Raw genomic sequence first — 24,613 nt, 5'->3', positions numbered from 1 at the left:
AAATGATGTGACAGACTTTGAATACTCCCCATGGAAGGCCTCTCATCTTTCCTAGGGAGCAGAAAGGGGATGGCCTGGGGTTTGGTAGGGGTTATAGGGGAGATGGGAGGGTGAGCGAACTGGGATTGACATGTAAAACAACCTTGTTTCAAATTTAAGTTAAAAAAAAGGGGGACAATAAATAAAATGAAAGAGGAACAGCACCTCGGCAGATTACATGTTACTCCAAGTTTTAGCACATATTTTAACATATACACATGAGGGAACTGTGGAAGAGGTGTCCTCTGTACTGTAGAACATGTGAAATATTCATCCACCATACAAGACACTTTACTTACTACCCAGCCTTATCTGGAAGACCATTTCTGGCCTGTGGCATTTCAGGAACCCAGGTGTCAGCTGCTTCCCTGATATACTTCTGGGGAGTTAAGATCTGAACTACCATGAGGCAGAGTCCAGTAGAGCCTGGGCAAAGAAGGGTGGCATGCTGATTTGCTTTGCTGGAAATCTGAGGACTCAGAGTCTTCCTTGAGCAGATGGACTCTGCCGTGGAGACTGGATAGGGTGACAGAAAGGCTGAGTGGGACACCTTGGGACTTCCTGACCAAGGCTGCATTTCCCACCCGTTGGAGACAGTGTACAAATGGTATCCTCAGTGTGGAGGGCTTCAAATCCCTGTTCTGTTTTGGTGAGCTGCTCTTTTTGTGGGATGGGGAGGTCAGCAAAGCCAGGATTGTTGTGGGGAGCCTATGGTCCCATGAAGTGATGAGGCTTGATGAATGGATACTATCATACTCACTATTGCCATTACTGTTGTAACTAGTCAGAAGCCATTGTGCCGGGCTGTTGGACGGGACCAGACAATCACTGTAAGCAGGGTGGGCCTGGCAGAGAGTGGCTGGCATGGTAGGGCAGAAGATAGGTGTTGGTGTCTCAGAAGTGCTGAGAGTCAGGAGCCTCTGGGTCTGGAGACTACCTGAATGACTGATTGTAGAGAAAAGGTGAAGTCAGCACTACAGCTTCTAATTCATGTAATCTTTTACCGCTGAGAGGGACTTTGTATCGCCTTACATAGTAGATGGAGACAAAGACAGGCATGTGGAAGGCAGGCTAGGTAGATGGAGTAAAGGCAGGAGCGTCGGAACTGGTGCTGAGGTGCAGTTGTTAGGGTGTGTACTTGGCCCTGGAATCCCAGCCTGGGAGGCAGAGACAAGATGATCAGAAATTCAAGATCAAGGGCTGGGAAGATAGTTCAGTAGTTAGTAAGGTGCTTGATGTATAAGCACAGGGGCCTAGGTTTGAATCCCCACACCACACAAAAGATGGATAAGCCAGTGCACCCATGTAACCCCACTGCTGGGGTGGGGGGTGGGGCAGGTGAGTCTTGGGTGCTTGCCAGAAGGGTGTAGCCAAAATAGTAGCTCCAGAGGCAGTGAGAGGCTCTGACTCAAAAAGATGAGGTAAACAGTGATAGAGGAAGACACTAAGCATTTGCCTGTGGCTTTATGTGTGCACACACACACATGCACATACACACAAGAACATTCTTGGCTATATAGTGAATTTTGAGTTATTGCTTTGAAAATAGAAAAAGAGAAGAAGACACAACCTTGTCACGCTGACTTGCTGTGGCAGAGGCTAAAGAGAAAAGAGTATCTGGCGGGTATGAGGGTCTGGAGGCTCTAGCTGTCTAGACCAGGTACTGGTTTGTGATACAGCATGAGCTGCCAGCTTGGTAGACTTCCTGGGCGAGAACAGTGAACATCACTGGCCTTGCTGCAGGTGGCTGGCTTCAGCCACTAATGCTGGGTTGAGTAAGAAGCTTTTCACAGAGTAGGCTAGGGACTTGGACGATACAGAGAAGCCGTCCCAACTCTGAAGGAATACAGCTTGGGTCCAGGGATGCATGGACCCTGGACCCTGTAGGCAGAAGCCCTGCAGAGGGATCAATGAGGACACTGGTCCCGGGAAAGGCCGCCGTTGCTTTCAGACATACATGTGACTCCTGCGGGAAGGACAAGAACCTTTCATCTTTGACAACTGTCATCTTCAGTCTTCAGAGTTGTCTTTGAGGGAGAAAGGTAACATTCCCTTTTATGCAATTTGCATGAAATGAGATTTTAAATCATAATGCGTTTTAAAATACAGTTGTCAGACGGATTAATGAGTGTTTTCCAGTGGTGTCTGGGCTTGAAATTCCCACCATGGTGGTTTCCAATGATCTCAAGATTGACAGTGCCCTCAATTGGAAATGGCTCAGATGGAATGCTTTCTTTCCATGCAGCTCTGAGGGTGAGCACTGTGCGGCAGTCTCTCCCTCCTGCTGCAAGACAAGGGACAAATGACTTTGAATAAAAGATCCCTGTGCTGATGGTGGACCATCAGGATGCACAACCTTCCAGAAAGGCAAATGACTGCTCGTGTGTGTGTGACAGTGTGTGTGAGTGTGTGTGTGAGTGTGTGTGTGTGAGAGTGTCTGTGACTGTGTGTGTGAGTGTGTCTGTGAGTGTGTGTGTGTCTGTGAGTGTGTGTGAGAGTCTGTGAGTGTGTGTGAGAGTCTGTGAGTGTGTGTGTGAGTCTGTGTGTGAGTGTGTGTGAGTGTGTGTGTGAGTGTGTCTGTGAGTGTGTCTGTGAGTGTGTGAGTGTGTCTTTGAGTGTGTTGTGAGTGTGTGTGTGAGTGTCTGTGACTGTGTGTGTGAGTGTGTCTGTGAGTGTCTGTGAGTGTGTGTGTGTGAGTATGTCTGTGAGTGTGTGTGTGTCTGGGAGTGTGTGTGTGTGCATACGCACACATGTGCATGTGTCTGTGTGTGCATGTACATGCATGTGAGTATGTTCATGACAGGAGGCATTACTCTCTTGTCAACAGCTTGTCATGTAGGCTAGGCTAGGCTGGCCAGGGATGGATCCTCCTGTCTGCCTCCTCAGTGATTAAGTGACCATGCCAGATTTTTATTTGGGCTCTGGACTAAACTTGGATCCCCCTGCTTATTTCACATGAGTTTTACTCACTGAGCAAAAGTCCCCAGCCCCAAGCAGCCCTCCCCTTTTCTTTTTTAGGTAAGAGTGAATTGACAGGACTTGGGTGAGGACCCTTTTCCTGGTGCACCTGTGCAGTTAAGGAACCTGTGTTTCTATGGCTCCAAGTATGGAGACATGTTCATTACAGGGAGCACTGTAGGAGGCGCTCTGTCTTCCTTGGCAGTGGTGGCACAGACATATCCCTCAGAAAAGCAGTAGTGAAGGTTTAGTTAGGTTCCTGGGAAGTAGTTATGCCATTATCAAGAAGCCAGCCAGCTACCAGGTGGACCTCATGTTTGATTATAGGTATTCCTGTCATTGTGAACTGCCTGTGGCTTGGGGTCATTGAGGAGGGCCTCCACATTGACCTTTTGCTGAGAGGCAAGCTGGGAAAGTGAATTTTCTGCCATTGTCCATCTGTTGTCTCTGTTTGTCAAGTACACCAGCAAGGTCCTGGAACCCCATATGCAGGCTGGGTTTCTGGGGACCTGGGCTGCGGACTGTAAACTCAGCACCTGTTAGAAACTGGACAGATTCAGGTGTGTGAGAATTGCTATCTGCCAACACAGCTCTTAAGTTGCTAGCATTTTCATCTAGACAGCTCGCTTCTAGATGATACTACCAGCATGTGGCACCACACAAGTGGTCCATCTAGTGGGGGCTTGGTGTCTCCTCATGTTTTCTTAGTTCCCTTGGCTTGGATTCTTACTGCCTTGGTGGGAATACACAGTGAGGTGACCCCACAGTGAGGTTACCCCCACAGTAAAGTTACCCCATGGCTAAGTCACCACGGTAGAAGGGGTTCTCTGATGGCTTCAACCTCACACCAACTCTAATTCAAAATTCTGAAATGCTTCAAGATTCCAGTGGCTTTTGAGCAGGGACTGGGATGCTGAGGTGGTACAGAGTCTGGGATGCTCAGGCGGTAGAGTCTGAGATGCTCAGGTGGTTCAGAGTCTGGGATGCTCAGGTGGTACAGAGTCTGGGAATTTCCAGAACCCCAAGGTCTGGGATTCTGGTTGTTTAGGGTAGCCACCCTCTGTGTTTCTGTCCATAGACAATGGAGACACCTACCTCACATTCAGTGTGGGGCTCCATGTAACACTGGGTTTGTTCTGGAGCTCCTTGAGGAAACAAGGGGAAGCCATGTAGGTGTTAACACTTTAAATGTGCCACTAACACCATAGTTTTTACTTTATTTTGAGGTAACCAAGACCCAGGGGATTGATCATGGAGTTGTGTGGTTGGTGCTAGAATCCTGCCTATTACTACTGAGTGAGACAGCAGTCTCCTCTGAGTATTTATTCTGCTTTTTTAAAACTGTGGACTGACAGACATCCTTAATTATTCCATGTCACTCACACTCCATCCCCAGCTCTCCTCTCCTGCGTCTAGCATTTCCTTAGACTGACTAACAGCTCAGGCATGAGTGAGGTGATGAGTGGGAACAGCCAGGGGGACCAGGACCCAAAGAGAGACAGTTTCAAGAGGCAGAGCATCTGAAATCCTGGTCCAGCCTGGGCTACCTTGGGTCAAAGCTGGGATAGAATGGTGCAGAATTTGGCATTGTTCTTGGCTGTAGGATACCATGTTGCCACACCTGTTCTTGTTCTGGGGGCAGTTCCCAATTGGAATGACTTTCTTTCCCGGGAAAACTGAGTGTCCTTAATGCAAGCAAACTCCAGTGGCCTGTCAGTAGAAACAGCACGGATAATTTGTACAAACCATTTCAGAAACATCACGGGAGAGAGTCCTGCACAGCTTGGGATCAAGCACTGTCTAATACTCCCTTCTCTGTTGTTCCCTCTTCAGATGCAGCAGCCAGAGCTCAGCTCTTCAAAGCACAGTCTTGGCATTCTGGCCAAGGGCTTGGGCCGCCTGCTGTGCTGGTGGTGGCTGGCTGAACTGATGGTCCACCTCATGTACATGCATGCCCTCTACAACAGCATATCCCTCCTGGAGAGTGTTTCCTGCTGGACCCTAGGTAACTGTGGGAGCTGAAATGCCATCAGCAGGACCAGAAACAGCAGTTGGCTCTCAAGAAACACTGTCCTGTGGGTGTTTGGGGTGCAGTGGCCCAGAGTCAACCTGCTTTATTGTTTAACCTTATTCCTCTAGTGGCCAAGGTTTGTGTGGGCTGCTTGGTGTAGTTGATAGGGGGAGGGCTGTGCCATGTGAACTGAGAGTTACTAGTGAGTGACCCTCTCCTTGGGCTGGAACCGACCAAGTATGGCTGGACCTACATCTTTACTAGAGGCAGCATTGCATGTAGCAGGAGAGAGTGGGGTTGCTGGCTGGCACAGGAAGCTGTTCTGTGGGATGGTGCTCTGAGAACTAGTCAGGCTGCACACTTCCTTTTCCTGTGAACTTCAGAGTTGTGGAGGTATAGGCTTGTATCCCAGCTCTCCCAGCCAAGGGTGGGCAGCTTTTAGTGACACATCTGTCTGAACACCTTCTTCTCAAAAACAAGGCTTGCCCTTGTAGAGCTACTTAGAGGGTTCAGTAAGATGGTGGGCCTCATGATTCATCCTGTTAGATATAGTAAATGGTGTGTGTGTGTGTGTGTGTGTGTGTGTGTGTGTGTGTGTGCATGTGCATGTGGTTTGCACATGTCCAGTAAACACAGTAGATGGTGTATGTGTGTGCATGTGGTGTGCACATGTCCTATAGATGCAGTAGATGGTGTGTGTGTGTGTGTGTGTGTGTGTGCGCGCACACACATGCACCTGCTTTTCTCTGTTGATCTCTTTGGCTTGTTTACATCTTTCTCTATCCTGCAGCAAGGTGGGATGGGGGTCTTATTTTCCCCCAGAACACTGTCCCCAGTTATAGGGTTTGTCTGTGAGAAAACCATTGTCCCTTATTCCTCAACCCCTAACAGCAGGGATCACACACTCTGACCTGATCGTCATCTTCCTTCTCACTTGTCCTGCTTTGTTCCTTTGGGGAACTCCTGTGTTCATCTGCTGTCTGACTTCCAGACCACAGGAGTGTGTGCATGTGTGTGCATGTAAGAGTGTGTTTGTGCACATGTGCATGTGTCTCTATGTGCCTCTCTCTCTCTCTCTCTCTCTCTCTCTGTGTGTGTGTGTGTGTGTGTGTGTGTTACTCTAGGCAAATTAAGCTCTTGGCAGCAAATGTATAAGCCTGTCTTCTTATATGTTGGGTGATTTATAGATTGTTTTCAGAATCTCTATTGTCCTTGTCACATGTGCTTAAGTCAAAATGTCTCTGAGACAGGAGCCTCACAGGACCCAGAAAACAATGAGTTGTTTTTAATAATAGTTTTTTCTTTCTGAGTAGATTTAAAACCTCGAATGACATTTGCACAGATCCCAACAGCATTTTCTTTGGTATGGGGATTCATAAGAATTGTTTTTAACAACATGTCCCAATTGCACACATCTATGAAGTACAGTGTAATGTTTCAGCACATGCCCACCATGTTCTGATGAAGCCAGGGTGCCCTTGTTTTAGGCTCCTCTTGCAAACACGTTTGTAGCTGGAGGTCACTAATACTGTTAAGTTTTAACCATACGAGGAGACCAACAGGATAGGACTGAAGGTTGGTGTAGAGGCAGATCCCTGTTACTGAGCCTGCTTCAGCTTAAGTACAAATGGTGGAAAACAACTCAAAATTGGGCTTAAATAGCAAAGAAAAGTTGTCACATATGCCATTCACACCTAAGAGCAACAAGGGGAAGGAGCAGATTCAGTGATTCAGGTTCAGCCAGTGAGCATCCTTATCTGGCTGAAGAACTAACTAGAACTTTGGAAGTGCTTTGTGCCCAGAACCCATTGACTTCTCCACTAGCTTTTTCAAAGATAACCTGTGTGTGTGTGTGTGTGTGTGTGTGTGTGTGTGTGTGTACGTGTGTGTACTTGGACCATAGTTAAGTCCGAGCAATTGCATATTTTAAAATGTTGTCATCTAAGCAGATTTACAATTTGGTGCTCTAGGGTGTGGTCTTTTGGCTTGGGAATGTTTCCTAGTCTTGGGAATGTTTCCTAGACTTGGGAATGTTTCTAAGACACATCCGTATTGATACACTGTAGCATTTACTTCTCTGTTGCTGAGGTAAAACACTATGACCAAGGCAACTCACAGACAACAGTTTATTTTGGCTTATGGTTCCTGAGGGGTCTTTCATGTTAGGGAGGCAGGGCAGCAATTGACAGGAATAGAGGAAGGAACAGGAAACCAAGAACCCACATCTTGATTCAAAATTACAAAGCAGGGAGTGGACAGAAGTGGTAGGAGATTGTACACTCTCAATGCTCACCCCCAGTGAGATACTTCCTCCAGCAAGTATGCAGCACCCAGAGTTCTCAAAACACAGCACCATGCTGTGGTCGGTTCATCATCTGCTTTTGCTGGTGGACATCTTTCCAGTGAGTCCAGATGTCATGTGTGTCTTTTCCACAGGTGAGTGTGTGTGTGTGCTTTGAGTTTTCCCAGGGTTTGCTATGCCATATTTGCATTTCTGAGTCTCCTGGAGTTCACATGTATGAGTTTCCATGTAGGGCAGCAATGTTAAACTCTGGCACTTGATCCACAATAAGGAAAACGTTTTGCATCACTGCTCTCTGTCTCTCTGTCTCTGTCTCTGTCTCTCTCTCTCTGTGATGTATGTGGAGGTGGTAAATTCACAAGGCAATCCTCTATTCCACTAAAAATGTGTTCTGATGTTCTGTTTCATATTATTAGATGTTGGCCAGGAACTAGTCTGCTGGCTGAGTCCTTCCAGGGCACGTGAGAGCCTGTTCTCATGCATGTGCCTAGACAGGAATGGCTGGCTCCTGTGTGGTGTGTATACTCACACTTGCATACTAATACCAAATCAGTTTTCTGGCTAAGATACTTTTTGCTTCCCTGCACAGAGTTTGAGTTTCTACTGTTTTATCTCATTGACACTTGATTTTGGCTTTTAGTTTTGAAAATCTGATGAATATGAATTATATACTTGTGGCTTCTATCGAAATGCAGGGGGCCAAATGGCTAGACACCAAAGCTTCTGAAACTATGTATGAAATAAATCTTCCCTCCCTAAGATCCCCTAAAGTAGTTCTGTTCATAACTGTGCAATGTCAAACAGTGTAATCCCACTCAGGTAAGGTCAAGTTGTGTTTCACTCACATCCCTGTAGTTCAACCATGTGGTTCATTTGAAAAGCATGACAACTTTACCTTGGTCTTTACATTGGCATGAAGACTCTTATTGTTCCCCGGGGCCCAGAGAATAACCTCATCAACACCCTTTTACACCTGACAAACCCACCAGCATTCTTACTGCCTGAACTCATTCTATTACTCCTCTATGATTTTCTGAAGAGCATCCGGAACTTTGTCACATACACCTGGGTGGCTGTGGTGTTGGGGATTCCAAACATGCCCAAGACAGGCAAAGCTTCCAGCTCCCAGCTGCCACCACCACTGTATGAAGTAAAATTGAATTACCAATATATGCACCTGTACTGATAACCAGAGTTAGATTCTGTGCAGTTATTTTCTGCATAATTTCATTTTTACTTATAGCTGACTAGTATTCCATTGTGCCACATTTTCATTATCCATTCATCTGTTGAAGGGTATTTATGTTGTTCCCATTTCCTGGCTATTGTGACTAGGGAAACTGTGAACATTGCTAAGCAAGTATCTGTGGGGTATGATGTTGAGCTCCTTAGGTGTATGCCAGGGAGTGGTATAGTTGGGTTGTATGATACACATCTTTTTAGTTTTTGAGGATTCTCCATACTGATTTCCAGAGTGGTTGGACTAATTTGTATACCCTCCAACTGCAAGGCTTTAAGCTATAAACTTTCTCCTTAGTCCTATCCCATCCCTTAAATGCAAAGATTTCTGCTTGGGAAACTGAGAATTTTCATATCCCCTTGTCTGTTTTGAGTCTCTCTCCCTGCTTCTTGTCTCAAACCTCATTTTCCTCTGGATACAGGGTCTACATCTGGAGTGCATTGCAGTTAGGTGCCTTTATTACTGGTAATTGGTGGGAAGGACAAGCTGGCCCAAAGCCCCAGGGTATGGCTCTGCCAGGAGGACAGCTCTGGCTGTCTCCCCCACTTCCTTCTGAACTGAGCCACCCCACCAGACACCAAGGGCTTTGTGACAGCCTTGCAGAAATCCTATTAGCTTTGCTATGCAGGTTATGAACCCATCACTTATACTCTGTGTGCTCAGATGGGATGGACTGTTCCCTTCTTAGAGCTAAATTATATTTGAAATCTTTCAAATACATGGCTTTTTATAGAAAAATGCAGAATAAAAAAGACTCAAATCACAGCGTACTATGAGGAATGGGCTGACTTGGATGTTAGCATTCTGGGTAAAGCCTGTTCTAGAATGGTGTGACCTCATTGGAAAGCAGTGTGTTTCCCGTAGCTGGGCAGCTTCCCATTGCTTCTTGAGCAGATGGTGCTTCCTAAGCCAAAGGCCATGTTCTTTCATTTCGCTGTCTGTCTCTCTGTCGTCTCCCAGATGTTCACCTTGCCCTGGTGCTGCAGCACACAGGGCTTTGTCTTTAGACACAGCAAGCATGGTCTCTCTCCTGGTGCTTTCTTTAGCTGTTCTTTCAGGTTGGAACGTCCTTGCCTTTCACCATCATTGCTGTTTTTGACTTCTTGTCATTCCCATTAAAGTTTAAATGCCACTTACCCGGAGAGACTTTCCTTGTGACCCAAACAGAAATAGCCTCCCCTTTTCCTGGCATCTCTGTCTCCCACCACACATATGAGCTCCACACAGAAGGAGCCTCTGCAGACTTATTCACCACGGCACTCCCAGCGCCTCCAACAGTAGTGAGCTGGTTGACTCCGCACATATTTGTTAAGTGTGAACAGTGACACATTACATTTGCTGTTAAAAGCTGGTGGTAGTGCAAGCAGGGGGCTCTGAATTTTGGATCTCCAGCACTCATAAAACACCTGGTATGGCTGCATGCATCTAACCCTGGCACTATGGGGAGAAGGGTTTGCATTTTGCTGTTACAAGTGCTCCCCAAGCTAGGTTCTTGTGTATCTGTCACCCATATGGGTCTGCCTCCAGGGTCCTGGTAGTCCTGGCTGGTGTCAATCCCTTGGCCAGCAGCTCCAGTCAAGTAGCACAGCTTCATCTGGGGGGTTAGTAGTGTTTAGCTCAGTTCTTTCCTGATTGAGAGAGGGAAAGAGAAGGGGGTAGGAAGTATAGAAAGAGAGAGAGACAGAAGAGGGAGAGAGGGGGGCCAAGGAGAGAAGGAGGGATAGGTTACATTTATTAGCTGTTCAGGATAAGACATACTAGAAAGAGCCAGGAGGTGGCAGTAGAAGCTTGCTAATCTTTAGATGAAAATGTCTAGAAATCAGGTAACATTAGAAATTAACAAAGTATGTTGGTATGGGGGTGGTATTTGTGGTTGTGGTTGTGGTGGTGGGGTGTGTAAGTGTATATGTATGCATATGAGTGTATGTGCGTGTGTGTATGCATGTGTATGAGTGCACATGCCAATGCATGCATGTTTATGAGTGTACATGTGTGTATACATGTATATGAGCATATGTACATGTGTACTTGTGTTTATATTTTTGTATTTGTTGATTTTTGAACCAGAGAAAAGAGTATCCATTCTCATTCCAGCTTCAAGATGTCCTGAACATCCTTAGGTTATGACTTTGAACTCCTTTTCATGAAATGCCCCTGTAAAATCAACAATTCTCTAGTAAAATATATTTTTAAAATTTTCTTAATTCTATAGATTTCAAGTGGAACACATTTTTACATAGAGATCGTAGACTTGGCTGTCCCTGGTATCAGCAGTGAGGGCTCCCAGTCCCTTTGCTTCTAGGTGGGGGCTCTGACACTGCTGCCCAGTGCTCTGCTCAGGTGTCTGTGTGGTGGCTCTCTCTGTCTCTCACCTTGGTTCTGTTGTGGGCTCATCCTGCTAGCTCTCCTGACTGTTGTGTGGTAGTCAGCCATTTTACCAGTTTGGGCATATGTATCAGGAATGACACACACAGTTAACTGCTCCAGGTAGAGGACTGCTCAAATGCGTGTGGCACAGACTTTGGTAAAGGTTTGGATGATCACACATACAAGCTAAAATCAGGGGTCAGATCTGGTTTCTCCTCCTCCATACACCAGCTCTTACTGTGTGTCCTACCCTCCCCTGTTTTTTTATAGACTGGTCTTCTTTTTCCTCCCTAAGATAGGGTTTCTTTGTATTGCTTTGGAGCCTGTCCTAGAACTAGCTTTTGTAGAACTCACAGAGATCCATCTGCCTCTGCCTCCCGAGTGCTGAGATTAAAGGCGTACGCCACCATTACCTGACTGTTCTTTCTAAAACACAAAAATCTTCCTGATTTCTTAGGGCAGTCTCTGTAAGTATATCAGGTTATCACATCTCTCCCGTTACCACTTCTGAACCTGCTACCCTAGCCATGCTGAGCTGTGGCCTTCATGTTTATATACTCTGTGTAGGTTATTATTTATCCAGCTAAATTATCCTTCAAAACTCTCTGGAGAGATGGTTCAGTAGCTAAGGACATTTGCTGCTCCTGTAGAGGTCCCAGGTGTGGCTCCAGCCCCAGTGTGGTAGCTCACAAGCATCTGTAACCCCAGTTCTAGAGGAGTCAATGGTCTTCATAGTGTTTGTTTTTTTTTTTTTAAAGTTAAAGGTACCTCGTAGAATTGGTCACTGATTCTTATCTCAGCTGTAACAGTGGTAACTTCCAGGTGTTTTCTTTCTTTCATTGTAGTCTCTCCCTTGTCCTGAGGGTCAGTGTCGGTAATACCCCAGCAGTGTCTCCAGAAGATAAGCCCACTGTCTTTGTAACTCTAGCCTCTTGGAAGACTGGCTAGGGCATGTGGCAGAGCACAGGATTAAGGAGAGTAAAGGGGGCAACTTGTGACTTTTCCTGAGGAGAACTCAGAGACCCAGTTTCCTTAGCTTGTTATTGAACAGTATGTCTTCATGCCGAATGCACGCTACATCCAGGCAAAGAAGATGGGAGGGGCCTAGTGAGAAAGGAGCTTTGGCAGTGGGCAAGGGGAGCTCAATTTTCAGTGATAGAGGGGAACAATACCTGGAGTGTACTGGGGTCTCTTGAAAGCCTTAACTGCACATAGGTCAGAGTGATGTGTGGACACCCATCTCCTAAGGGTTCCTGGTCCAGGGTTTTGTAGTTCAGGGTTTAGGTTGAGATACTGTCTGTGTGTCTGTCTAAATGGAAATAGGATGCTTCAAAAACATCCACTTGCTTTTTCTAACTCTGTAACATCTCAAAGAGGAGAAAGGAAGACATTTGACACCAAATACTTGTTTTGAAAAAATGAGAATACACATATATAGCAGATAGCACACAGGGCCCTTTCCCTCTTCTGTCTTTTTGAAATATTAAATATTTCAGGACTTGTTAAGATTTGGCAGAAAAAAATAATTTTTATAAATTCCTTCCTTGATTTAGAATCCAAATCCAAATGTTATTTAAAGTTAATGCAGTGTGAACCTGGAGGCACTCTGGGATTCACCGCTGCGGAGCGTGACTGTTCAGTTACATATATTCCATGTGGTGTGAGGTTGATTTCAGAGTGCATGCTTGCAGATCGGGAGAGATGCCACTTGGTGTAGCACTGGAAGGGGTATCAGGTTCTGCCTGCACCAACTGTTCCCTGCTACCATGACCCCTTCCCCCAACAGCCCTCAAGATATCATGATTTTTTAAATTAAAATTTTAAATTCATTTTACATGCCAACCACAGTTTCCCCTCCCTCCTCTCCTCACCTTCCATTCCCCCACTTCCTTTCTTACCCTCCTTCCTATCCACTCCTCAAAAAGGATAAAGCCTCCCATGGGAGTCAGCAAAGCATGGCAAATTAAGTTGAGGCAGGACCAACCCCTCCCCATTGCATCAAGGCTGAGCAAGGCATCCCACCATTGGAAATGGTTTCCAAATACCCAGCTCGTGCGCCAGGGACAGATCCTGGTCCTACTACTACGGTCCCCACAAACAGATCAAGCTATACAACTGTCACCCCCAGAGGGTCTAGGTTGGTCCCATGTAGGCTCCCTAGCTGTTGGGTTAGAGTCTGTGAGCTCCCAGGAGCTCAGGTCAGCTGTCTCTGCGTGTTAAGATCTTGACCCCCCCCCCCTTTGTTCATATGATTCCTCCTCCCTCTTCAACTGAACTCTAAGAGATAGGCCCAGTGCTTGGCTGGGGATCTGCTTCTATCATGATTTTCATTTATCCGGGCCCTAGAGACCCGGATTACAGATAACTTCTTAGATGCATAAAATGGGCAGAATTGACATGGGAATCTGAAGTCATCAATGTTGGAGAGACAATATTTCCTTTTATGGAAGAATTCTTACTTCCTTGAGGGTTACACAATAAAGTTCTTTAGTTTTGCTAATTTTCAGTTCTTTTCACACATATTTTGCATATCAATTCTCTTAGGTAAAGTGATTCACCCTCCAGTTGGAAATTTACCTTTTCGGAGTCTCAGAGTACTTGGTCCTATGTAAAATTCTCTTCTTATCCATATTATTGCCTTGAGTATGGCTTGGCTGGGTGTATGGCCTGTTATCCTGTGGGACCTTTTTTTTATTTAATTAAAATTTAAAGAATGATTTGGCAGTGAATTTTAATCATTTGGATCCCCATTTCTCTCCCTCATCCTTCCTTCCAACTAGTCACCCTCACACCTTCATGTCTTCTGTGCCTGTGGCACTGGTTTTAACTGGGGTTGCTTGCATGAGCATGGGGAGGGATCTGTTTCCTGGGGCATCAGTGGCTACACAACTGAAGAAAAGGATACCCCATCTCCCAGCAGCCATTAACTGCCCCTTAAGGAGGAATGGAGCCTGTGAGCCCCACCTACGTTGGACTGTTGATGGGTTCAGTCTTGTGCAGGTCTTGTGAGGGTAACCACAACCACAGTGAGTTCCACGTACAGTGGCCATGTCGCGTCCAGGAGACATCTTTTCACAATGCATCCTCCCCCAGCTCTTTGATTCTTTTTCCCCTCTCCCCCCATGGTGTTCTTCAAACCTCAGAAGGGGTGATACAGATATCTCATTTAGAGCCCAGAGTTCTGCCTTTTTTCTCAGGGTTTCCGCTGCTGTGAGTCTCTTTGCCAACTCTGCCTTCTTCAATAAGAAACCTCTGGATGGCACAACTAAACACTGAGCCAAACTCCTGGAATCCAGTTGTAGAGAGGAGAAGTGATGAGCAAAGGGGAGAAACCCACAGAAACAGCTGACCTGAACAAGGGGGAGCTCATGGGAAACCAACATAGGACCCACTGAATCCCTCTGAACATGGGTGTCAGTTAAGAGGACTGGGCAGTCTATGGGGGCCTCCGGTAGTGGGGGGCCTCAGTATCTATCCCTAGTGTATGAATGGACTTTGGGAGCCCATTCCACATAGAGGGATACTCCCTCAACCTAGATGCATGGGGGAGGGCCTAGGCCCTGCTCCAAAAGATGTGACAGACTTTGAAGGTCCCCTCCTGGGGAGTAGAAAGGGAATGGGATGGGGGTGGAGGGGGAGTGGGAGGGAACTGGGATTGACATGTAAAACAAGCTTGTTTCAAATTTAAATAAAAAATATTATCATAAAAAAAGAAACCTCTGGGTGGAGGCTGAGTAACCTATGATAGGAACATGAGGCTGATCATATGTCCTTTTAGAAAAACAATAGCAATTGGTTCTATTGGGGAGAGGGACCCCTTCTTCTTCCTCTTCTTCCTCCTTCTCCTTCTAAATTTGTGTGCATGTGCCTGCTTGTCTATATTTGTGCCAAGTGTGTGCAGTACCTGGAGGACAGAAGATGGTGTCAGAACTCCCTGATATGGGAAACTGCACCTGGGTCCTCTGCAAGAGCGACACATTCTAAACCACGGAACCTCCTCCCCGGCCCTCTGTGGGGTCTTCTTAATGGGTATGTTCTGGATCAGATATGAGGCAATGTCAGGAGAAGGTAATGGTATCATGATGAAGATGGGGAGTCGTGCTTATTTCCGTAGACTCTTAATTTAGCATGCCTGTTCTGTTTTACTACCCAGGGTTCTCGTTTGTGTTCATATTTTCCCGTGTTAAGATGCTTTTAGAACATGTTGTGCGTAAGGAAAGTTTGGTCAAGCCTTCCTTGTTTTTTGTTGGACACAGTTTTCATCTTCGGTGTGATGTATAGTGATAAAAGTAATTGATAAAGGGGGACAAGCAAATAGGACTCACTGTTCTAAAGAGTGGCTCTCTCCTTTTTTGGAAAGAGAAATTGGTCGCTTAAATCTTAAAAGAGGAAACATTATTAAACTCAATTTTCTCACATTTAAAGTGTTCAAAGAGTGAGCTCCTTGGGAGGTAACACTCCTCAGAGTTCATCTTGCTCTTTTTGACCCTGAGGTAATTAGCTGGAGGGTTGGAGGTATCTTGGCAGAAGACAATTTACCTGGGAGTGATTTGGTTTTCAGCTGCCTGGCTCCAGTTTCATCACCGTCTCCTGTCACTCTCCTGGGGAGAGAGAGAGCAGGCCAGGTAGGGTTAGATGCTGAAGTCCTGTTCTGGAGGGACTTCCTGAGGCCCAGCTGACCTTGACCTTGCCTGAGATCTTCCTTTGAGGTGGCTGACAGGCTTCTGAGATTATGGTCCTGGGTGGCTGAGGTCCTGTTTATCCTCTCTGAGAATCCGTTTCTTCTAGGTGAATGGTCAGTGAGTGTTCTGGCTTTGTTGAGCTGTGAACTTGACTCAAATCACCAAGGGTGTAGCTAGCTGTTCTGTAGGTGCTTTCCTGGACCTGCATCTCCCTTGTTTCTCTTACACCTGTGTTTATCGAGTATTCTTTGAGGCTAGCTTGGGGTGAGGACCTCCAAATTGTTTCTCTGTGTATGCATTTTCTTTTTTCTACATATAGTAGCCTCCTGTGGCTTAATGCCCTGTCCTTTGGTCTGTTTTGTACAGGCACAAGCTCTATGTCTACCAGGGGTTGGGCCTGAGTTTAGTAGTGGGCAGTTGAGATGTGGTAGGCCCCTCTTGTCTGGTGGCAGCTTGCTCATCTTTCTCTCTTATACATGACAGGACCATTGACCCAGGGGTAGCTCTGCCCACAGTGGGATGGGCCCTCCTACATCAATTATTAACCATGAAAATATCTCACAGACATATGCACAGACCAATCTGATGGAAGCAACACCTCAATTGAGGTTCCCTCTTCCCAGGGGACTCTAGTTTGTGTTGAGTGGACAAAAACTAACCAGTGCAAGGGTAGATGGGAAGTACTTCCACGAGGCTGAGAGAGACTCAGGGTAGTACAGTGGAGTGGGCCTGCCCTTGCCTTCCTCCTGTTCTTAAACCCAGGGCAGATCTCCAACAGCTTGTTTTAGGCCTACAGGGATGGGGGATGGTTCCTCGGGTGAGACATTTGCTGCAGCAAGTGTGAAGACCCGGGTTAAAATCTCTAGGGCACACATAAAGCTCCACACTTTAGTGCCACACTCCCATTAAGAGAAGGGAGGCAGAGGCAGGAGGATCCCTAGGAGCTCACAGGCTGGGTGGCCTGGTGTATGCCATGGCAAATAGAAACCTTGCCTTAAACAAGGTAAGATGCAAGGACCAACAGTTAAGATTCCTCTTTGACCTTCAGGTGTGTACTGTGGCATGTGCATGCCCAAACAGGGAGGAAGGAGGAACAGAGGGGCAGAGGGGCAGAGGGAGGGGAGGATGCAGGAAGGGAGGGAGAGAGGAAAAGGCAGGGAGAGTGGAAGAGAGGCAGGGAGAGGAAGAGATGAAAGGAAGAGAGAAAGGGAGGGAGAGGGAGGGGGACACATTAGAGCCGAAAGCTGGTCTCTAACTGCTTATGACAGTTAAAATCATAGTAGGTAATTCTAAAAAGAGAGGCCCAGTACACAGGTGTGTGGTTTGAGAAGAACTGTACCCCCAGGAGCTGAGCCGAGTCCTTTCTGGGTCAGCATTCTCCTCTGTAGAACTTAGCAATTACCTTCTGCCATCTTGAAATCAGCCCTGCTTCTTGTGGAGAGGGTGTGGGAAGCCATATTCTTTCCTGGACAGGCTGAGTTGGCAGTCCTGGCAGTTGGTGGCAGCCTGCTGCCAGGCCACAGGAATACACTGAGTGATGGCTGCAGGGCTTCTGTTGAATTTGTGCTTCCCGCTTGTATTCTTTTCACTGAGAATGCAAAGTACCAAGCCCACAGAGAAGTAGTGTGGCAGCAGGTCTGAGATTCAGTAGGCGCTCAATGCTTTGAGTGATGGTATGCTGTCAATATAGTTCCCAGAGGTGCAGGACAGGAAGGTCTTATCCTGTAAGTGACTCACTTCCCAAGGTAGCATTTGTGAAGTGAGCTATCTGTCAGATGTTAGGCTCTGGGGATGCGGAGGGTACGAGGCATTGCTTCTGATTTGAAGGAGTTTCTGATTTACTTGAACGACTGTGCATATGCATGTATAACTACGGGCTGATGTGACAGTCACAGAAAGGTGTTCTTAGTCGCTTCTTATAGTGTGTGGCAGAACATACTGTGATAAGTGTAGTGAGAGCCTGAGAGGAGGCAGCAGGCTGTGCAGATGTCCTTTAACCCCGAGGAGGCAGCAGGCTGTGCAGATGTCCTTTAACCCCGTGCAAGTGCTCACTGAAGCAATTCCATCTTCCTCAAGACTACCCTGACCCACGGTTAAAAAGGTATACCCTGCCACCTCCACATTTTAGAGCCACCTTTCCTCGTCCTCTGTGGACTTTTCTTGTCACATTTTCTCTTGTCTGTGGCCCCAATGGCTGATATGAGTTTACTATCTCAGAACTTCCTAGCTCAAAACAATGGTTTCCTCCCCTTGGCCAATCTGTCCCTTGATTGGGCTCCTCTCAGTAGTTCTGGCTTCTCTCTTGGTGCAGCCAGACATCAGCTGAGCCTGCAGGACATCCAGGATGGCTCTCACACAACAGAGGCTGCTGTTGCCTAGAAACTCAGCTGGTGCTGCCCACCAGAACATCTTCACATGTCTCCCTATGTGAGCTATGCAAGCGGAGCTGCCTTGTGAATGAACATTTTTAAGGGACAGGAAGTGAACAACCAGACCAACTGAAGGCTATAATTGGATTTGAAACAGTGCCAGTCATCTTTTAGCTACTATAATAAAATACCCGAGGCAGTCTTCTTGAAACAAGAAGGGCTTGTTCTGCTTCTATGGTTGCATGGCCCCATTGTATTTGGAGCCATGGTGAGGAAGTGCGTGGCAGAGGAAGGTACTCAGTTCCTGGTGACTGGGCAATGAGAAACTGTGTGAGAAGGAATGGGAACAGAATGAGAAGGAGAGAGAGAGAGTAGGAGGAAGAGGAAGAGGAAGAGAGGAGAGGGCCCGGGGTCTCAATACCCCGTCTAGAGTATGCCCAATGACCTAACCTCCTCTTATCTCCTAAAGCCACCTATTAGTAATGCTAGCAGCTGGTCTGACCTTTTAAAGTACTAGCTTTGGAGTTACACACCTAACTTCTAGCAAGGTACTCTTCTGTGTCCGTCATTGGCCCAGTGACTTGCTCCAACTTACTAGGTCGTATCACAGAAGAGGCAGCTGGGGGAGGTGCTGCCACCCTTGTTGAGAAACATTCTGTGCCACACCTCCCTTAGCTTCTGTGTAGAATTCACTTCCATGTCCATTTCCTGGTGACTCTTGGTAGGTGTAAGCCCCAGGAAGGCATGACATACATTCATGTGTATCAGGAATCTAGAACCAGGCCTGGCACATGGCACAAAGCCAGGTGATGTGAGTTCTCATATTGCTCTATTTTATAGTCCTATAATGCTCTACAGGCAGGCACCATGCTTCCTGACTCACTGCTGTGTTTCTACAAGCACAGCAGGGAGTCAGTGCTCAGTAATGGTGTTAAATGAATTAGACAAGGTCAGCTGGGCTCTGCAGGACAAGATGGATTTTGCTAAGAAGAGGAGAGGCCAGGCATGAAGGCAGAAATGATGCTGTGATGCTGTGAATGTGTTTTATTGCCATTGGTTAATAAAGAAGCTGATTTGCCCAATAGACAGACAGAATAGAGCCAGGCAGGAAATCCAAGCAGGGATAAAGGGAGAAGGGCAGAGTTAGAGAGTTGCCAGAAGTTGCCAAGGAAGTAATAAGCCATGAACCATGTGATAAAATAGACTAATAAAAATGGGTTAATTTAATTGCAAGAGCTAGTTAATAATAAGCCTGAGCTAATAGGCCAAACAGCTTGTAATTACAATTAAGCCTCTGAGTTGTTATTTGGGAACTGGTGGGTGGGAGAGAAATATCTAGTTTACAGTGATAAAAGTGGCCGTGAACCCTCCAAGTCTGGACCTCCCTGATTTGCCCTCTAGTCTGTCTCTCATAGTCTGTAACTGGTGGCCCAGCACTCCTCCACACTCTTGCTGAATATGCTGAATATGAATAGGCTTGAATCCAAGCCTATATATGGACTTTAAAAGGAAAATGAATAAGGTTAGAGAAACAGCAATGATAAGTCTTGCTAATAATTGAGGTGATCTTTTAGATACAAGCCTAGTAATAATACAACTATTAGAATACACCCAGATTCTGTATTTTTGAACTTGGTGACAACTCCTGTCTATATTTTAAGTTATTTCTCCTTAAATAAACATCTACTCAGTTTGTTTCTCCTTATCCTTATTAAACTACAATTGAGTACAATTTATATTTGCATGTTGCTTTCTTAATAGTTGTATGCCCAAGAGAATCTGGCAGAATCCTTAGGGTTGACAGGAAGTCTTGGACCAACTATGACAAGAGGAGGCTAATTTTTAGGTCAAGGGAAAGCAGGTATGTCATTCATGCAGATACTGTGAATCCAGAGTGAAGTGGCAGAGGGTCAATCCATGGGTGTAAGCACAATTTTTTAATAATCAACAGAAATTTGCAACTATAATGCTTGAAAAGCATTGTGTCCTTCCCCCTAGATGCCTGTGAACCAGTTAGTAAAATGCCTAGGAAAATCCTAGTTCATCCTTTCATATGTTTAAAACATTTTTTTATGTTTGCATGTGTGCATACCTTATATGTTGAAACACAGCCTTTCACTGGAACCCCAGGCTCACTGATTTATATATTCTAGCTAGACAGCTTGACTTGGCGATCCACTATCGCCAACTCTCAGGTGGCTCACACTGCAGGCATTTATGTAGGTGCTGTGGATACAAATCCAGGTACTCACATCTACATAGAAGCAGAAGAGCCATTATCCCAGTCCCATTGCATCTTTTCCTTTTTTTAGATAGGTCCTCACTAGGCAGGCCTGGCTGGTCTGGAACTTGCTATGTAGACCAGGCTGTCCTTAATCTCACAGACTTCTACCTGCCTCTGCCTCTGTCTCCTGAGTGCTGGGGTTAAAGGCTTGTACCACCAAGCACCCCCTACAATTCCCTATCTTAACCCATTAGAAATTTCACCAACAGGTAAATAGATCTTGTGTTGCATGACTAAAAATACATGTGGCTCGTGTTTTTCATCCATACTGGAGTAGAAAGAAACCCCAATTATCTTTAGTTAGATTCAGCCACAGTTATGTTAAACGCCCACACAAAATCCTTAGCCCTGTTGTTTGTGAAAGTACCAATAAAGATGAAGATTTTGTGCAAATGATGACTCATAAAGGTGTATATTCAGCAACTGATTTTAATTCCTGAGCATCAGAATGACACCTGTATGAACCAGTGTCAGAAATGAAGGCAGGCCCAGAGACAAGAAACATCCCATCCTTCCTGAGCTCTGGCCTCCTGCTAACCACCTAGGACATTCCTCTGAATCCTGTCTCTGAGAGCTGGGGGTGGCCTTGAGCACAGGCATTTGTGCTTCTGCGGATTGGTCATCTCTGGCTGTGGAAGCTTGGACATGTTGCCACCCCTGCTCTGGACTGTCCCTGAGCAGAGCCTGCCTCAGAGCAACACCGTGCTGCTGCCATTTCATCCACTGACACAGATATCTTCACTGTGTCTCACATTCAGTGTTTCTAAGATGGTGTAGCTAGCACATATATCTTACCTCTTGACAAATATGTAGTGTCTTGGTTGGGGTTTCTGTTGATGTGTTGAAACACCATGACCAAAAGCAATTTGGAGAGAAAATGGTTTATTTTGCTTACCCTTCCATATTACAGTTTATAAGCAAATGCAGTCAGGGCAGGAGCTCAAATAAGGAAGCAACGTGGATGCAGGGGCTGGTGCAGAGGCCATGGAGGATGCTGCTTACTGGCTTGTTCCTCATGGCTTGCTCAGCCTACTTTCTTTCTTTCTTTTTTTTTTTTTTGAAGGTATATTCTTTTTTTATTTTATATAACAAAGTCCAATTAAATGAAAACAAACATTTATACACAATATTTGGTAATTTGGGCGTCGTTATTTCCAAACTACTTCCTGCTGGTAAGGGGCGCTGTCATGGGGGAATCAAAGAAGATTCAGAAATCCTGGCTGTAGTCTGTAGGGCTGCTTTGTCCAGCTGTTTTGAATGTAGGATCACCCTGTACTCTGTTTCAGGCGGTCTGGCGTGATCAAACCACATTAGTCTGGAAGGAATCCACATCTTTTCATTTTCTGTGGAAACAAAAATAGAAATCCTTTTCCCCAGTAACTTGTCCTTCAACTTAAATTTTAGAGTCAAAGCATTTTTTAAATTTAATTTATTATTTTACATGTTGATCCCAGTTCCCTCTCCCTCCATCCCTCCCTCCCTCCCTTTTACCCTCTCTGCCCTCTCACATGCACTCTAACCACCCTCCCCTCCCATTCTCCCCACCCCAATTCCATATGTAGGGGAATGCCATCCAGTTGGGGTCATGTAGATCTGACAGGTCATGTGAACTAGGGACTAGGGCTTCTCTCCTGTCTCTAGATTAAGGCAGTTATCCCTCCATGGGGGATGTGTTCACAAAGTCCTTTTGTGCACCAGGGATACATCCTGGCTCCACTGTCTGAGGTCTCTTAGACTGCTCAGTCCTTCTGGCTGAGACCCATATTCAGGGGAGCCTGAGTCAGTCCCATTCTGGTTTCCCAGCTATCAGTCTAGTGGCCCTTAGCTCCTTCTTGTTCAGGTAAGCTGTCTGTATGTGTTTCTGCCGCATGGTCTTGTCCTCTCCATCTGCATCTGGGTTCTAGTTCGACTCAGTGTTTATGTATGGGTGTTTGATCCTGTTTTCAACAGGCATTAGTTGAGTTCTCCATGGAGAAGTTAGTTGTTGATCTCACTATCCGGGAAGGGCATTTATGGTAGCCTTTCCACAGAAGCTCAAATTGTTAGTTGGGAGCAGTCTTGTAGTTCTCTAAACCTTTCTTTGTGTTCAATTTTATCTTCAAACCAATATGCTCAGCCTACTTTCTTACAGAACCCAGGACCATAGTTCAGGGTTATCCCCATACATAATGTTTGGGCCCTCCCCCATCAATCACTAGTTAAAAAAATGCTCTACAGAGACTTGCTTGCAGCCCAATCTCATGGAGGCATTTTCTCAAATGAAGTGCCCTCCTCTAGGATGACTGTAGCTTATATCAAGTGACACAAAACTATCTATCACATATAGTATATATGTAATGGGTATGTATATTCACACACATGCTAACTTTTTTCTTGGCTTTTTTTTTGGTGCATGTATATTTGGCTGTATGTAGGTGTATGAGTATGTTTTCAGGGTGCATGCATTAAATGACAGGTGTGTATACTTGTGGAGGCCACCATTTGTTTAAGTTTAAAAATTTGTTTTTAAGTGTATGAGTGTTTGCCTGCATGTAGTATACCATGAGTGTGCCTTGTGCTGAAGGAAGCCAGAAAAGGACACTAGATACCATGGAAATCAAGTTATAAATGATTGGCAGCCAAAATCAACTTTATTTTTATGGATAAGGCAGATTGAGTATATGGTCCTCAAGAGTCACTCAGTCTCGATTTATCTGGTGACAATGAGTCAAAAGTCAAAAGCCCTGCTGGGAACTACTGAGGATGTTCCCTCTGTATTGACATCCCATTTGCAGCATGTATGCTGATTAGAGTTTACTCAGTGGGGTCTCCAAGGCTCAACAATCAAGAGAACATGTGATGTGTCAGATCTTTACAACATTTTAGGATGTGCCCTATACTCTCCTGGAAGCTAGTTGGCCTTGGAGGTTGAGGGTTTGTCTCTGAACCTGAAACTCACAGATTTGGCTGTGCTGGCTGGCTGGTCACTGAGCTTCGGGGGATCTGCCTCCTTCTCCTTCCAGTGTGCTGGGGTTGCAGGTGCATGCCATGGGAGAAATACATAACTGCTTCCACATTTGACCCACTTTGATTTGTGACTTTCTTGTATTCTGTGATTGTAAAAGTTCATCTAACTATTTCCATGGAAGAACATGTCATCTGGGACAGTCTGAATCTGTGTTGCCAGGTAGCACTCATTCATATTTGGCTCAGTGTAAACATGAAGCAAAAACCGAGGAGCAGAGTCCTCTTGCCTGTGACAATGGATAAGATTTTGTTTTGAAGTGAGACAATATTCTATAATTGGCAAGAGATGGTGGTTGCACACATTGTAAATATGCTGAAACCTCTTGAATTACACACTTTAAATGGATTAATCCCACAATAAGCAAGCAACATCTCCCCAAAGTGACAAGAATAGCTGGGGAGGAGGTAAAGGTCCTCCTGTGCAAATCCCTGGGGCTTACTGGCAAGCCAGCCCAATCTGCTTAGCAAGCCCCAGGTCCCATTGACAGTACCTGTCTCAAAAGTAAGGTGAGGTTATCCAGATGGTTCATGGATAAGAACACTTGCCATCAAACCTGATGACCTGAGTTTAATCCCCAGCATCTACATGGTGGAAGGAGAGAACTGACTCCTGTGAGTTACCCTCCGACTTCCATGTGCACATGTAAGCACACATACATACAAATGAATAAATAAATAAAAAAATGAAACCAGCAATGATACACACACACACACACACACACACACACACACACACACACACACACGATAAGAAATAAATAAATAAACAAACATGAGGCCCTGAGGTGACCTCCTGGTGTCTAATTGGAAGGAAAGCTTCGTGGGACTTGCATGTGACATAAGGCTCAGGAGGTGCTCGTGGATGCAGCCCCAGAGAAGACTTGGGGTTCTGTTCCCACCTTTCTTGAGTTTCCTGGAAGGTCACTTTAGACCATTCACTTACTTCAAAAACAAATATGGCTGGAAGACCCAGAGAGATGGCAACAGCATGTTTATGTGACATCCAGGCCCAGAGAGATGGCATCAGGATGTCCACACAGCACCCAGAAACATCCCTGCTGTAAGAAGGCACAGCAGGATGGCTGGTGCGGCTGACCAGGTGGCCTTTAGAGGCACTGACAGCAGCTTTTGAGCTGACCTCTTAGGCAATAGAGTATGTGGCTCTAACAGCAGCTCTGCATCGCATGGAAAACAAGCCACCCTTAAAGTCACAGAATACAAGAAAGCCACAAATCATGAGGTTTTTTCTGGACGTGCTGTTGAGGGCATCAGGAAGGCAGGTTATATCAAACCAGAGAAATCTCTGTTATGGTCTCAGATGCTTTTTAGGTTGGTGGGAGCTAGTGGTCCATTAA

General features: G+C 45.8%; 1 protein-coding gene across 1 annotated transcript in view; it reads left to right on the top strand.

The window, feature by feature from the left end:
• The window catches only part of LOC127223886 (protein-cysteine N-palmitoyltransferase HHAT-like), a 77,337-nt gene that overhangs the window by 16,669 nt on the left and 36,055 nt on the right, over nucleotides 1-24,613 (top strand). Inside the window, exon 4 of the mRNA XM_051186578.1 lies at nucleotides 4,831-5,002. Coding sequence (XP_051042535.1) covers nucleotides 4,831-5,002 — 172 coding nt within the window. The remainder of the gene's footprint in view (nucleotides 1-4,830; nucleotides 5,003-24,613) is intronic.

The sequence above is a fragment of the Phodopus roborovskii genome, unplaced genomic scaffold (genome assembly GCF_943737965.1).
Source record: "Phodopus roborovskii unplaced genomic scaffold, PHOROB, whole genome shotgun sequence".
NCBI lineage: Eukaryota > Metazoa > Chordata > Mammalia > Rodentia > Cricetidae > Phodopus > Phodopus roborovskii.
The sequence above is the reverse complement of the archived record's forward strand: the minus strand, read 5'-3'. Positions and strand labels throughout refer to the sequence as shown.